Source organism: Lycium ferocissimum, unplaced genomic scaffold, assembly GCF_029784015.1.
Source record: "Lycium ferocissimum isolate CSIRO_LF1 unplaced genomic scaffold, AGI_CSIRO_Lferr_CH_V1 ctg258, whole genome shotgun sequence".
Taxonomy (NCBI): Eukaryota; Viridiplantae; Streptophyta; class Magnoliopsida; order Solanales; family Solanaceae; genus Lycium; species Lycium ferocissimum.
In genome coordinates this window covers 406,083-422,778 of record NW_026722498.1, presented here as the reverse complement: position 1 = coordinate 422,778, position 16,696 = coordinate 406,083, and the positions used below count along the sequence as shown (strand labels likewise).

The following is a 16,696-nucleotide window of genomic DNA, read 5'->3' as shown; positions in this document are numbered from 1 at the left end:
AACAATTAGACTCCTGTTATAACTAAATAAATAATTATTCCAGAAAACATGTATCAATGCAATATCCAACACAGCACTCCGAAAAATCCTAAGGTATCTAAAATTATCCATTTAAACAATAGGAAATTTTTCAAAAGAGAATTAATTTTTATTTCAAAAATCTGTCCGCAAATAAAATCTGTATCTCAATTATGTTTCGTGGAAATTCATAAATATGGACCATCCTTATCATGCTTATAATGAAAATTCCATTATTTCTTAAAAGTTAGAAAAAAGTCATAATTGTTATTTTTGGTGGTAATACTTGAAATTGCGTATAAACTCATAACTTTTGAACTGAAGAAGACAAGATAGCAATAATATTTAATATTTATAGGTCACAGGTAATATCTTCTTTTTGAAAACAATTACTCGCTGCAATAAAATCTCTTGAATTAAAAAGCCGAAAGAAACTACTCAATGGCAAAGAATGCAGGATCCAGATGGTCACTTACTGGTTTGGTGGCTCTTGTTACTGGCGGCAATAGTACTCACGGAATTTGGTAAAGCTTTCTACAACTTTTTTTAGTTTACTTCTATATATACATAAAATAAATAAGTCAAGTTATTTGCTAGCTACAACATGTTAATACAAAAAGATAATTAAATGTCTAGATACCATGTTAACATATACAAATAAGTCATTTAACCTTGAAGACAGCATCAGATCTTCAAAGTGAATATCCTCTGATCGATGAAACAATGTAGGCAAGAAAAGTCAACAAAGTGAATCTGTAAATCTGTCTCTTGGCTCTTCCTCGAACGTCAAATAGCCAACATACAAAGATAATGAAGGAAAATTTACATGTCACTTGCTATATATATAAGCTCAATCCAGCTTTTTCTATGTTTCAACTTAGGTGACCATATGTCTGTAGCTTCTTTTTCTTCTTGTTCTGTAGGCGTGCAATTGTGGAGGAGCTTGCTGAACTTGGTGCAACAGTGTACACATGTTCAAGGAAAGAATCAGAGCTAGAGCTCAATGAACGTTTGCAAGAGTGGTCTGCCAAAGGCCTTCATGTAAAAGGTTCAGTATGCGATGTATCGATCATCTAGAGAGCAAAGAGTACAACTCATGGAAAAGTTTCCTTGGCATTTGATGGAAAACTCAACATTCTTGTGAGAATTTTAATTTCATATATCCTCTTGTTAACCCTAAATTCAACTTATATGACTCTGCGATAACTTTTTGTGCAATCCAGCGAAGTTAATTAACCTGCTAAGTTGGGCATTATTTTCCAAGTTACTACTTATTTGGGATATATAACTACTTGCAATTGCGTTTAATGTGATCAGCTGATAGTTTAAACATTCACACTATCAAAAACACTGCTAATAAAAAAAAAAAATATTACACTATCAGCGGTGTTAAATAGATCCACCATAGGAAGTTTTACGTTGCTTTGGAAATGCATTCCTTCTGGTCCAGAAAGCACTATTCTTAGACCTGATAAATCTATTAAACAAATTACTTAGTACTCTCTCCATTTCAATTGAAGTGCTTTGGTTTGATTAAGCACGGATTTTAAGAAAATAAAGGAAGATTTTTTAATCTTGTGATATTAGACAAAAGATTTGTTTAATGTGCCTTTAAAATCTTATCATAAATTTTAAAGATAGTACCAAATATAGATCAGAAGAGATAATTCATTTGAAAACATACTAAAAAACAAAGGTAAGATACTTATATTAAAATAGAGGAATTGCATCATTATCTTCTTGTTGTAGATAAACACTGTTGGAACAAACATTTGGAAGCCCCCTAGATAGTACCAAATATAGATCAGAAGAGATAATTCATTTGAAAACATACTAAAAAACAAAGGTAAGATACTTATATTAAAATAGAGGAATTGCATTATTATCTTCTTGTTGTAGATAAACACTGTTGGAACAAACATTTGGAAGCCCACTGTCGAAATTTATGCCTTGATGATGGCTACAAATTTAGAATCTTCATTCCATCTATGTCAACTTGCTCATCCTCTTCTGAAATCATCTGGAGCTGGAACTATTGTTTTCATGTCCTCTGTTGGTGGTCTTGTCCACGTGTCTGGCACTTCTATTTGGGGACCAACAAAAGGTACTGCTATACTCATATATACTCACTCCATCCGCTTTTACTTTTCCTGTATACTAAAAATAGATGTCCATTTTACTTGTCTAGTTTAAAAAATCAAGAGATAATTTATCATTTCATATTTATTTTACCCTTATTATTAATTATTGAGTTGGAAAATTCAAAAAATTCTTAGTGACTGCACAACTTTTAAAATATGTTTGATTAATTTCAACCATTTTTTTGGTAACTATGTATATTCATTAACAAGTAAGAACTGTACAGCACAAAAAACCAGCTGCCAGACAGGTCCTAGTGCCAGTTGCAACAAGTTTCACCAAGCTAACTAAACTTATCAGTTAGTCTCTACACTCACTACACCTATCAGCACAGAGTAACAACCTTCCTAAACAATCAGCTCATCATCAGAATCTACTAAGGATAGTAATTAAGCTGCTCTATTCTACTCCTCAGCTTCATATCCAAGTGACCTCTATAGCATATTTCCTGGATAATCAACCAGATTTGACTCTCTGCTGGTCTGGTCTTGTGTTGAAAGATCCTTTTATTCCTCTCAAGCCATATGTGATAGACAGTACACACCAGTGACATTCTTGCAATAGCAGCTCTAGGACTCTTCCCCTTCATATGACTACAGGCCCACGGCAGTTCATCTTTCCACTCCATACAGGTCCTCTGTATTCCCTGCCAATTCAACACCTTACTCCACACACTTGCTGCCCACTCACAGCTGAAGAACAAGTGGTTGATATCTTCATTGCCTGTATTACATAGTTGGCATATTTGCTCATCAATAATGCCCCACTTTAGCAACTTGTCTTTGGCATGCAGTCTCTTTTGAGCAGCTAAAGTAAATATAAAGTTCCATTTAGGGCACCCCTGGTTGTCCCAACTGATATGTTTCCAAGGGACTTTTTGAAATTCCCCTCTCAACTTTTGGTACATGTCCTTTATAGAGAATACATTCAGGTTCAGTAAGTCAGTGATCCTCATTCCAGCTTCTATAAGGGACTGTTTGGCCTTCAATATCTTCTTAGTCATCCATGATGCTTGTTTTGGTTCAACGTCCCAAATGTTTCCACACTTATCATAATATGTGTGTATCCAAATGACCCAGAGCTTGTCCTTCTTTTTGCACACATTCCAGTAGAGTTTACCCATAGCAGCTTTATTCCAAGCATAAATATCAATCACATTGTACCCTCCAGCTGCTTTTGGTTGGCATACTGAGGACCAAGCTAGCAAGGCTCTTTTGGATAAATCTATAAGTTAATTATGGGACGGTACCGTTCGGTGATATAATTTGCCAAAAGTAGCCAAACTCTTTGATAATTACCCATTTAACTTAATCAATATCATTCCTTGTTTGCTTGCCATTATTCTCCTATTTTCTGTCTTTTCCAACAGGTTATTTGGAATTGCTGATATTGAAAATGAAGCTGTCAGATTTTTGTAGGATTACGGTGCTAATTTTATTCTTCTTCTTTGCCTTAGATTAAAGCGCCAAATTGTCTTTAAAGCAATCTATACAAGTTAAACCCAATCATGAAAGACAGGTTAGAGCTGTGTTTTCATTATTCGATGCATTCAAACGTTTCAATCTTTTAGAGTCAAAGAGCAAATAAAAAACTACTAACAATGATGAGAATTTTTTACACTGAAATTGTTGATAGTAGACTAAAAAAACCTTGTCCCTTCCAGGACATCTGATAAAAAAAAGACTAAAAAAACCTCTCTTTTTTCTGTACATTCTCTTTGTAGGGCTTTAAATTCCTATTCAAAAGTTATCAATTGAAAATTTTGTTTGTAAAATCTCAAATGGGTGTTGTATCATTTCGTTGAAAATGCTAAAGGAAGTCGATTATGTAGTGTGGGTTCGATTGAGCTAGGCTTGGTGATTATTTAAGGGTGAAAACTCATAAATATGAAGGAGTAGTTTCATTAAAAAGGCATCAAGCAGATGCAAAAGTTACAAAAAAGGTTGAGCAATATATAGAACAGATGCATTATCTAGACTCTGCTATTTGAGTTAATTTCGTGTGTTCATACATGATTATACAAAATATATACGTTATATATACATAGTATATAATGTTTATATATAGTTATACAGAATATATACATTATCTATACACCAATAATACAATGGGCTATATCAGTACGCAAACTAGATGTGTAGGCCGTATATATGGGTTATTTCCCCTAAATCTATTCGTCCAGTCCACAAGAAAGTCCTACAGATTGGCTCAATCATCTTAATGAGTTTTTTAGGAAACAAAAATATTGGAGCCTAGAATATTTGCACCCCTAAATAGTACACTTTGAATCAATTGAAGCCTCACTGCATAAGACAACAACTTTGCAGTCTAAGAAGTGATCCTACCCAGCATTTTATCCAAAAGAGTATGACATTGCATTATAGTCATTTTCTTACTGCTTAATGACACACCAAGATATCTAATGGGTAGTATGCCTTTGACAAACCCCAAAATGTTCAGAATCTCTTCCTGGTCCTTATATGGAACACCTCCAAAGAACACAGAACTTTTATTCAAGTTAGCTTTAAGCCCATATGCATCTGAGAATTCTAGGAAACACGCATTCAATATTTGTATTGACCATTTATCACCCCTACAAAACAACAATAGATCATCTACAAAGCTCAATTGTATTATATTAAGTTTCTCACACCTTGGGTGAAAGCTAAAATTGGGAATCCTTATCAGTAGCTTTAGTCTTCTACTCAAGAACTGCATGAACAGGACAAAAAGAAAAAATGAAAGTGGGTACCTTGTCTTAGCCCTTTCTTGGCTTGGAAAGGCCGAGAGTAGGATACAGTTGAGGCACACTAACCGGATAACAAACTTATTAGGGAAATTCAAAGTATATAAGGTATGCTTCAAAAACCTCCAGTCCACTAAATTATAGGCTTTTTACATGTCTATCTTGAGCATGCATCTAGGTGACACACCCTTCCTTCCATACGCCTTCACCAATTTATGGCTTAGGATGATATTATCAGAGATCACTCTATCTGGCACAAAAGCATATTGACTGTTATCGACCAAACTACCTATGGTTCTTTGCATCCTATGTGTGAGTATCTTTGATATGATCTTATAAAGAACTGACCCTCAAGATATTAGTCTGTAGTCTTTTATAGACTTGGGATTTTAGACTTTGGGATATAGAGTGACAGAAGTGTAGTTTATTGCTTTGTGCAATTTTCCTGTTTCAAAGAACTCTAGAATTGCTTTAGTGATATCTGGGCCTATCCTACTCCAAGCTCTTTTGAAGAATAAAGCATTATACCCATCACAACCTAGGGCTTTCAGATCACTAATACTCTGCAGGGCCTGGTGTACTTCCACCTCAATTATTTCCACCATAGAAATCAATAGCCTCTTGTTCAATGTCCCTAGCTTCCATGACTACAGTCCCATTAGCTTTTGTTAGACTTTTTATACCATTTTGTGCCAGCCTACTTTTAGTACAAGTAAAAAAATAAGAGTTTTTTGAATCACCCAGCTTGAGCCACTGGTTTCTAAATTTTTGCTTCAGGATGCTCTCCTCAACTAAGAGCCATTTCTCTAGGTTATATTTAACTTGTCTTTCCTCTTGGAACATGTCAGGTGGGTGATTATAATCTGACATTTGTTCTTGAATAACATGTAGCTTCTCTCTAGCTTAATAGACCCTATTTTGTACTCCCACAAACTCCCCTGTGTTCAAATCCTTAAGCTTCTGTTTGACATGTTTTAGTTTTAGCCATACTCTCTTCATATAAGGATGTTGATTGTGTTTGCTCTATCCTGCTCTCACCTTGTCTAAGAATACAACATAGGTTGCTAGATGATTGAGGAGTCTGAATGGACTGGCTCTTCTATTTTGGCGAATATTCATTGTGAGTCCTAATGGTGTATAATCAGAAAAGGAAAAATTCATAGCCACTACTTCCCATGTAGGCATAGACATCATCCAAAGGAGCATTTACCAGGGACCTATCAATTTTGCTATGTACATGGTTATTAGTCCAGGTATACTCTCTGCCAGCAACAGGCAGTCTTTCATACCAGTATCTTATAGGAATTCCTGAACATCCCTTATTTCATTTTCCTGCATAGGGGTGCCATTAATCCTATCCTCTGCATGAAATACAACATTAAAGTCTCCTATACAAAACCAAGGCTCCTGAATACTATTCTGCAACACCCTAAGTTCATCCCATAATTGTTTTATGTCCTCCATTGTATGGTACCTATATACTGCTGAGAAGAGAAACTTTGTTTGTGTGCCAATCAACTAAATGTTACCATGGATATATTGGGCAATTATCCCAAGTAGGTTAAAATCAACTTGCCTCTGATCCCATAGAATCCATATCCTGTTCCGAGGTGTTACTGCATAATTTGCAACCTAACTCCAATCCCTAGTGATCTTCTGTATGATGCCTTTTGCTTTATTCTCCTTGACCCTGTGACACTTGGATATATCGGGGCGGAAGGGTTGGATGTCTTCATCACCCTTGTTACTTTGCCCAAGTTCTGTACTGCTAATGGGCTCTATCTGTGTTTGAGTTCCACCAAGATGCTTAAATCCATTGCCTGTACTGATTATTCCCCCTCTCTAAGTGGATTTCTGATCCTTAGCTGCAGACTTCCCTTCAACTGTTATCCATCTAGATGGGTTGTCTGATTGTTGTGTTATTGTGCCCTTGTTAGTACCAATCCCTCCTGTCTGGACCTAAGAATTAGTAGGAGCCTGTTTGGGTTGCTCATTGATCATTTGTTGTTATTCAGTTGATACACTCGATTTCTGCTCTTTCCCTCATTTGTTCTTGGCAGCTTGTGGTGCCCAAACTTTTGGTGGAGCTTGTTTGGCCTGTGGTTTAGCTTGTAGAGCTCTTGCAGGAAAGCTATGCCCAGTCATGCAACAAGTGCTACAATAGATGGGCTTTCAGTCATATGTAACTTGCTGCTTAAAACATTTGCCATCAGGATCTTTCACTAATATTAAACTAGGTAGAGGTCTAGTGATATCCATTTCTACTATTAGTCTTGCAAAGGATATCCTCTGCTGGAAGTACACTCATCGGCATAAACATGCACTCCCAAAGTACTCCTAATCCTGCTCAATGACTCCATTCCCCAACAGTTCAGAGGTAAGTTAGACAACCTCACCCACAATGGCAGGACTTTAAGAACTTCAACATCAAAATCAAAATCAGCCATCCACGTTTTCACTATAACATGTTTCTTTCCAATTGTGCGTGGACCAGAGAATAATATGGCCTCCCTCTCTTCCAAAGTGTTAACTCTCACGACAAAGTATCTATTACTATGGTAAAACACAGCGGGTTTAATATTTGGTTTGCCATGTGTAGCAAGGAATCTCATGATAGCACCTATGGTAGGTGAGTCTCCTAGCACCATTGCATATTGCCACTTACTATTCTCCCTAGCCATCTCATCCTTCTGTAGCTCAGCTATCTTTTCCCCATCCTTAATCAACGGAGCAATAAATTATAAATCCATACCTCTGGCTGTCATTCTCCCTGTTACAAAGTTTGCCCAGGTTGGAGCAGTTCATTCATTAAATAGCTCCAATTTCCTTTATACGTCAGGTTTCTGATATTCCCCAAGCCCAGCTGGTTGCGCCTCTGCAGATTTTTGCAATCCACTATTGGGGTTAGGGTTTTAAGGCCCCGACTCCGTATTGACCTATTGGCTGATGTTTGGTTGATTCAGAGGTGTGAGCATTCATCCTTGCGATCCCGGTTCTACGAGTTGCAGCTCAGCAATAGGGTTTGTGTTCCCTATTCCCTGTGTTGAATGTGACCTCTGTGCCCCTTCCACAACAAGTCCCTGACTCATCGAGGTGCTCAACCCATCCCTTCGTACTGGCAGTGCTGGCCATTGTTTCTGATCGACTGTCACAAATATTGTTTTCGGTGATGGCTGTCCACTGAAATCCTTCGCGATGGAGATGGCAACCACCTTCTACATCCCCTTATTTCCACCCTTCTTTGGTCACCCTCTGGCCATTCAGGCGGCCGGACGTTACCTTAACGTATGTCAATGGAACAATCGAGAGAGGAGAGGGGAGAGAGAAGAGAGAGAAATTGTCAGATTTTAGATAAAAAGTTAAACTTAATTTCAACCATTAGATGACTGAGTAATAATTAGGGGTGATATCGTAAAATTTTTAATTTATTTATGACTCTCAAGTCAATACATGACAAATAAAAATGAGCGGAGGGAATATAATATATCTATCCTTTAAAACATTGAAACAAATTAAAGAAAATAGTAATATACTGCTAAGACTATGTTATATACTTCTTCTTATTATCTGATGGCAGGGGCAATTAATCAACTTACAAGAAATTTGGCTTGTGAATGGGCAAAAGATGGTATTCAGGTTAATGGCGTGGCACCCTGGTTCGTAAACGCTCCCGCCGTCGAACATGTAATATTTCTCTCATCTTCCCAGTGCTAATATAATGCAAATAGGTACTAACAAATTTTTAAGTACATATAAATTATTGAATTATCTCATGACTAATATATATAAGGAAAATTTTTAGTATAGCAACAAAAGCAAAGGTGGCTAAAAGGTGCAGACGTTAATAGCCTTGACTCAGATACTGTTTAAATGTTGGGAAATTTACTAAATAAGTACAAATAATTGATTTCGAATCTAGTAAATTGAAATGATTGTGTTAGAATCTTAAACTCAAACCCATAAAGTTGAAAATCTTGAATTTGCATCTACAAGAAAAGTTAAATATTACTTTTGGTTACAGGTTTCAATGGCAGTAGTGTGGCATTATTGTATTTTTATAAACCACCTTATTAGTAAAAATTTTGGCTTTGCCACTTTTATCAGTGTATCACCAGACTTATCGGGCATTGAGGTGGTGGAGAGGGAGGAGGTGCTAGCTAGTGGTTGAAGACGAAGTGGAGGGAAGGGAGTAAAAAGGGGTTGGGGGGGGGGGGGGGGGATGTTGTAATATGGCATATCACGTGGTGTCCACCTCACCAAAATATAAGTGTCACATTAGGCATCCACCTTGGATAGCCCTGAAGGAGGAGGAATGTAACTGATCAGCCACTTAGATAACATCAGAATACTTTTATACCAGTAGTATAACGGAGGATAAACCTAATCCTTTTACCAACAACTCAGGTTATTTCTTCATTACGTTACTCTTGAATCATTGACGATTTGATGGCTCTGTATTTACAGATGCTGGGGGATAAAGCATTTCTGGAAGAGGTAATATCAAGAACTCCTCTTAAGCGTCCCGGAGAAGCTGAAGAAGTTTCATCATTGGTCGCTTGTCTTTGTCTTCCTGCTGCTTCCTATGTCACTGGCCAGGTTATAGCAGTTGATGGAGGATTCACTGTCCATGGCTTCCAACAGCCTGGCTATTAGTAATAGTTCTAGTTTGAAAATGGTAGCAAAGTTTCTATCTAGCTAGTACCTTTGAAGTACTTTTTAATGTTTGTATTAAGTTGCTCACGTTCTGTGTTTCTTAAGTGTGTTCCAGTTGAAACCTTTATGAGAATAAAAATTGTGATTATGTCATATGTTAACTTTTTCCCTCGCTTCATGAGAGAACATTTAAAAATAAAAAACAAAAAAAAAAAACATTTCTCTCTTACTTTACAAGCTACCTAGCAAGTAGGATTTTAGGGTGTGTGTGTTGTAAAGGATACATTTTTTTCAGAAAATATTTTCTACGGTAATTTGTTTCATGTGAAAGTCATTTTCTACTTCCACCACAATGTGGTACCAAGAGACCACCCAAAAATAGAAAGTAGAAAATGACTTCCCCCATAAAAAATGAATTTACTATACGTAAGAATGCAAAACAGGTGGATATTAATTATATTGTCACCCTCCATGATTTAGAGATACCTAACACTATACTCCAAAATCTAAACGTGGGATTCTGCAAGATTCTTTAAACTAAAAAAACATATTAGTACCTTAGTGGCAAACAAGCAACTAAAGTAGATCTCCTACTCAACTATTTATAAAAGGACAACTAGATCTCGAAACAATCGCACAGCAAGAAAGTAGAAGTCAATGGCGAAAGTTGCAGCTTTTGCCGAGAGTTCCAGATGGTCACTTAATGGTTTAGCCGCTCTTGTCACTGGTGGCACTTCCGGAATTGGGTACTCAAGATTTTTATTTTTAGTTTCTAGTTTCTAGCTACAGCGATGATGTAAAAATTCGTTACACTGTTAGTTGTTAGTTGTTCGTGCATAGAACTTAAAATCTTTAATTTTATTTTATTTAGGCATGCTATTGTAGAAGAGCTTGCTGGACTTGGTGCGAAAGTGTACACATGTTCGAAGACAGAATCGGAGCTTAAAGAGCCAATGCAAGATTGGGCAGACAGGGGCATTCAAGTAAAAGGCTCAGCATGTGATGTAACTTGTAGGGAGCATAGAGCTCAGCTCATGGAAAAGGTTTCCTCTGAATTCGAGGGAAAACTCAACATTCTTGTGGGTACCATAATTCCATCTACTTATTTTGTATTAAAATCCCTATTAACTATACACGAGTTGAGGCGAAGCATTGGATCTGCCCCTGCCCCTATTAGTGAGGATTCAAATAGCCGATTGGCCTAATTTACTTGGATCAATTGGGACTACGGGTTTGACTTTTTATTATACTTTTTAAAATTTATGGGATCAGATCTAGCATTTGTTGAAATGTTAGTGAATTTTCAAATATAAATCTATACATGAGTGGATCCACCATTGTTAGCGTGGATTATATTTTGCCTTAACTTGCTTGGATTGAGACGTAGTAGATGTTGTATTCTTAGAAAGATTCAATGGTCAAAATTAATACAAAGACCAATCCGAGTTGCTCTTCTAGGTGGGCAGATGACTCTGTTGGATTGTTGAAAAGAGCTGCTCGAATGTGAAATTAAGAGATCCAACGCTGAAATTTTTAATTCGCTTCACACGCAACATTTAATTTTTTGACCAAGTTATTGCATTATTGATGTAGATAAACAATGTTGGAACAAACATTTGGAAGCCCTCTATCGAATACACTGCCGAAGATTATGCCTTTATGATGTCTACCAATTTAGAACCTTCATTCCATTTCAGCCAACTTGCTCATCCTCTTATGAAATCATCTGGATCTGGAAGTATTGTTTTCACATCCTCTGTTGCTGGTCTTGTCCACGTGGACGGTACTTCTATTTATGGAGCAACAAAAGGTACTCTATTCGTGCTTTTAGTTTAAAAATAAGGTGCGAGTAAGTTTTTACACAGTACTCATACCATCTTCCTTTGAATCATAAAACAACGGGAAATAACATGCTAAAAGATTAGCTCTCTCTTCTTATGGCAGCTGGAATGATTCAGCTTACGAAAAATTTGGCTTGCGAATGGGGAAAAGATGGTATTCGGGTTAATGCCGTTGCACCATGGTACACAAACACGCCACTCGTGAAACATGTAATATTCTCCTTCCTCCTGTTGCTTCTGCTTCAGATTATATGAGTCTCTTTGCATAAGTGCAAAGACGAACCCAGGCTCATTTTAAATTGAAATTAATGTCTATGTATACGATCACACTCATTTTAAACTCACTTACTTTAAATCTTGTATACAAATCTACTTGAGTCAAACGTACTTTGATTTGCTAACAGGGTGATACTCCACATCCAAGCAGGGAGTTGTCATTTAACAATTCCTTTAATAGCATGTTCGGCCAAGCTTTTAAAATCTGTTTATTCTGAGAAGTGCTTTTGGTTAAAAGTTCTTTTCGAAAAAGTACTTATGGAGAGTCTCAATTAGTGTTTGGCTAGTCAATTGAAAAACACTTTTGCCAATATTAGAGCATACACTTTGTGCTTGGTTAATGTTCCAGAAGTGCTTATGGGGAAAAATTACTTTTTTTAGCTTCTAAAAAACAGTTTCTGCTACTACTCAAAAACCCTTATTTTCCCTCTAAAAGCTTGGCCAAACACCTCATCTTGTTAAAATAAGTACTTTTTGACAAACTTAAGCACTTTAATATATCCATTTTGAAAAAAATAATAATCACAATTCTGACTAGATTACAAATTCTTTAAAGGGAAAATTACAACCAAATACCATTTGGTCATCAGTGTATAGGTAGTGTATACTTTATATTAAATATACATATACTATACATATAATATACCTACCTATACACAACACATACACTGATAATGTATACTTCGGCATGTTGGTAAACTAGTTGGCCGAAGGGAACACTTACATAAGTTTCCCTTCTTTAAATTATTGATGAATTTGATCGCCTTTGTATTCACAGTTGCTCAAGGACAAAACGTTTTCGGATGCGTTAATATCAAGAACGCCTCTTAGGCGTGCAGGAGAAGTTGAAGAAGTTTCATCACTGGTGGCTTATCTCAGCCTTCCTGCTGCTTCCTACGTCACTGGCCAGGTTATAGCAGTTGACGGAGGCTTCACTGTCTATGGCTTCCAACAGCCTGGGCTATGAATGGTTCTTTTGTGATTGGTATTAGCTCATGTTTTTTGTGTTTCAAGTGTGATGATCCAGTTGAAATTATCATGAATAAAAGTCTTGATCAGATAAACATGCTAGCATTTTCTCGAGTGTTGCCAGTGTATTTGACAGGCGATATTGTATTGAAGATAAAACTTCAGAACACACATTATATCTTTTTAATGTCAATTTTTTCAGTTTGGGTGTGCCCATCTTGCTTAGTTCTTTGTTTCCATTGTCCCATAATGTTACATCCAATTGAACCCCATGTCCCCACATCATGGTTCAGAATCCTTATGTTACGAATAATAGATCAATAGCAGTACAGAACTTCTGTTTCCCAGAAAGAAAGACAATCCATGAATAGCTGATTCAACCGTTAACAACAGAACAGTTTCCTACGGGGCAACTATGAATCTACCATCCGTTACATCAATCTTAGGGGAAAGTAATTCTCACCAATAAATGGAACGATAGAAAAATTCTACCGGAAACAGACCTCTTGATCTCAGCTCTGAGCAGCACTTGTGTGTCCATGTCTTTGTATGACTCTCTTAGTTAGTAAAACAGCAGGCTTACTCGCACGCAGTGTCCCCGTTGCCATAATTGCAGCAAATTCACGGGTGATTTCCTCTTGTACCTTTCTCCGAGCATCCCCTAGAGAATCTATGGCAGCAATATCAGTAGATGGCTTATCATTCTTCAGCATCTTCTTCTCTCCATGATTGACAGATTTAACTTCTGAGATTAATTTACGCTTTGCATCCTCACTCTTTGTCTTGCTAGATTGGTCGCCTAGCGTATCAGATGACTCGGTAGAAACTATTAAGTGAAAAGTAGGGCTATTTTAGCTGGTCTGATCTACCATTTCTAATGGCTGCGATTTTTTTATATAGAGAAACAGAACTTCTATTGAGTCTCCTGACAATCCAAATAATAGGTTTCTAAAGGTAGAGGTGGCCCATAGAACTCAAAAGTCGAGCTTGAGAGATGACCTGAAAATTCACAATCAGGAGAAACATTAGAAAACAGATATTAAAGAAACATGTAATACTAATCAAAGACAACGAAATTTCTTAAAGCAAAGCAATTCACTATCCAATCAGATATCAATCAAGGATACAGAATGCAGCTAAACCTGCTCCACCAACAAAAAAGGGAATACACCAGAGATTGCAGCCTCTTGCTAAGCATTATAATGCGTAATTCTCTATTTAATCACCGCCGCATAGTTGAAACACAAAATTCAACCTTGCCAAGTTGAAATATTGGAAACGTCACCAGGACCAAAACATTTAGCCCTCTGCTCAAGACTGTAGTAGCATTTTGTTAGAAAACATCTTCAATTTTCCAGAAGGACATTGAAGTTAAGTATCCCCTAAACCTCAAGTTCAAAAGACTTCCCATCCATAAAAAACAGGCAAAAGACTAGAGAAAGATTAGATCGTTAGATCTACTCCCTCTGTCCGAATAAGGATATCATACTTATTAAGAAATAATATAACTTTAAAATTTTCATTTTAACCTCAATGAAATGATTTATAGTCACGGATGTCTATCGCGTGTGTCAGACCACAAATTTCAAAATTCTTTCATAAATTTTTAAACTCCAGTCCCAATTAAACATTGACATATAAATTGGGACAGAGAGAGTAATTTTTAAAACCACATTTGGATAAATACAAGGTAATCTGGCATAATCTCCATAAATTGAGCATTCTCATGTCAAAGGATAAAACCTACCAACTGTTTTACTCGATAAGTTCAGAACAATATGTAGATAGTGTTGTAAATATATTATTGGTGGATGTCCACCAAGTGGAAGTGGCTATCAAGTTTATATATTAGATGTCACCATGTAAAAGTGGCCACCAAGTTTATAGATTAATGCTTGGATATCAAGACTATCTTGGAGAGCAAAATTATTTCTTAGTCATCAAAATTTTTGGCCACTAGGTTTCCTCCAATACTTTGCCATCAAGGATGTTTAGTCACCAAAAATCTTGGCCACTACGTGTCCTCTAATTACTTGACTACCTAGGATTTTTATTTCTATAAATATGAGGCCATATGTTTTGTAACATAGGAGATAAGCAATACACAATCTTACTCTATCTCTATATATTTCTCTCGTGTATTTATTTTATAGCCTTTATTTTATAACGAATAGAAAGTTATATAAACATTAAAAAACTAGCAGATTAACCTTAATTTCACGGAAAGAATATGTCAACACATCATTGAATGAAGTGTGATGTAATGTGAAGAAGAATGTGTACATCAAGTACCTGAGAAAAGGAAAATTCTTCTATTTTGGCGCCGCCAATAATTTAGAGGCTGTAAAAATTGACTAATGCAACAGAAATTCAGATCTTTTATAGGTACGGACGAAGACCACAAGAATCAATCCGGGAGCCCCGATTTCTGTGAATTTTGGACAAAGCATCAGCCACTAGTGTGTTGACACGTAATTGAATCTAAAAAGAGAGGGGAAGAATCTAAATGAAAATTTTGTATTTTTACAACAAACGAAAAAGAAGTTTGATTTTTATACACTTAATTTTTACACTAGCAGCTCAGATTATTGTCTGTAATTGTAACTGTTCATTATATAGTGAAATTAATTGCCAAAATTTACTCCCTCAAATTCATAATAAGTGTCCTTTTGGTCCTTTTATTTTGGTCCAAAATAAGGATTGTTTTACATATATAAAAAAGGTATAACTGTTTTCTTTCAAATTTTCCCCTATTTAAATAAGTGAATTTCCATGTAAATAAGAAACTATATTAAATAAGTACCATTCAATAAAGGGCAAGTTAGTTAAAATTAAATATCTTTTTTTTTCTCAAGGGAAGTGATGTGTCAAAGGCCAAAAGGAGACTTATTATGCACCAGAGGGAGAATAAGCAATTATCTCACATGTTTTGAATATCTTATAACATAATTTTCGTAGTTTATATTTTATTAAATACATTTTATGACATGACACAACAAGTAATATAACACATTTGAGTGCGTGAGAGACCTTTTTTGTCCTTTACTTTTTGTTGCCACTATCGTAGTCACTGTCTCCGCCACCATTGCCTCCTCCGTCAGTAGCACTAATTTTGAACCTCCTTCAACACAAACAAATAACTCTTCAACTCTAATTTTACAATTACCTCCATTAAATCCGCTTTTACAACTACAGTTGCAAACATCCAAATCTTACCACGACCCACCAATCGTTCATTAAACTCGTTTGTTCAGCTTCGACAACCGCGCGCCATCAAAATCCGATACTGCCTCAATAAATTATAACACACCATCTTTTGCTTGAAGAATCTCACACCTGAAGAACACATCAGCTGTCAATATCATATAAAAGTTCGGACCTTCTCTTTTTAATAACATACATACGCATGTAATGGTGTTAATAAAATAAAATGCGATTTGTTTAGCATCTTTGACTGAAATAAATTTGGCATCTTTGACTAAAATAAATTTGATAGATTGTAAACTTGCAATGATTGCACAAAAAAATATGTTAAAATCGATTCCATGCAATGTCTTGTGAAAGTGACAATTGTTTCTCCATGCAAAAAACAGTTTTATGCTACATATGAATGCCAATGACCTTTTCCTCCTTTTTATTTATTTATTTATTTTAATAACTACGTGTTGATGACAAACATAGCAGTACAATCTAAACTTTGTCCTACATGATTACATATGTGTTTTTCTATGTGCCATTTAGAAGAGAGACGTTTCGTTCTGCCTTTAGTTTGCTCATTCTATAACTTGGAAGGTAATACATATATTTTCGTCCCAATTAAGATGACATTTTTTCTTTTTAGCTAATTCCAAAATGAGTGACATCTTTGTATATTTAGTAGTAATTTAACTTTTAAACTTCTTATTCTATCCTCAATGAGATAATTTATAAAAACAAAAATTTCTAAAATTTTAATTTAGACCACAAATATAAAAATATGATTTTTTTTTCTCTTAAACTCTATGTTAAGTATGTGATGTAGTTTGATTTGAATAGAATCTAAGGAGAAAATTTA

General features: G+C 35.9%; 1 protein-coding gene and 1 pseudogene across 1 annotated transcript; both read left to right on the top strand.

The window, feature by feature from the left end:
- The first annotated feature begins 392 nt into the window (after positions 1-392).
- Positions 393-9,600, top strand: LOC132043544 (tropinone reductase homolog At5g06060-like; annotated as a pseudogene).
- Positions 9,601-10,121: 521 nt separating this feature from the next.
- Positions 10,122-12,853, top strand: LOC132043542 (tropinone reductase homolog At5g06060-like). Its single transcript, XM_059434021.1, has 5 exons — positions 10,122-10,302; positions 10,428-10,635; positions 11,150-11,366; positions 11,501-11,607; positions 12,452-12,853. The coding sequence occupies exons 1-5, from the start codon at positions 10,214-10,216 to the stop codon at positions 12,638-12,640; spliced, it is 810 nt and encodes a 269-aa protein (XP_059290004.1). The 5' UTR covers positions 10,122-10,213; the 3' UTR covers positions 12,641-12,853.
- Positions 12,854-16,696: the final 3,843 nt, after the last annotated feature.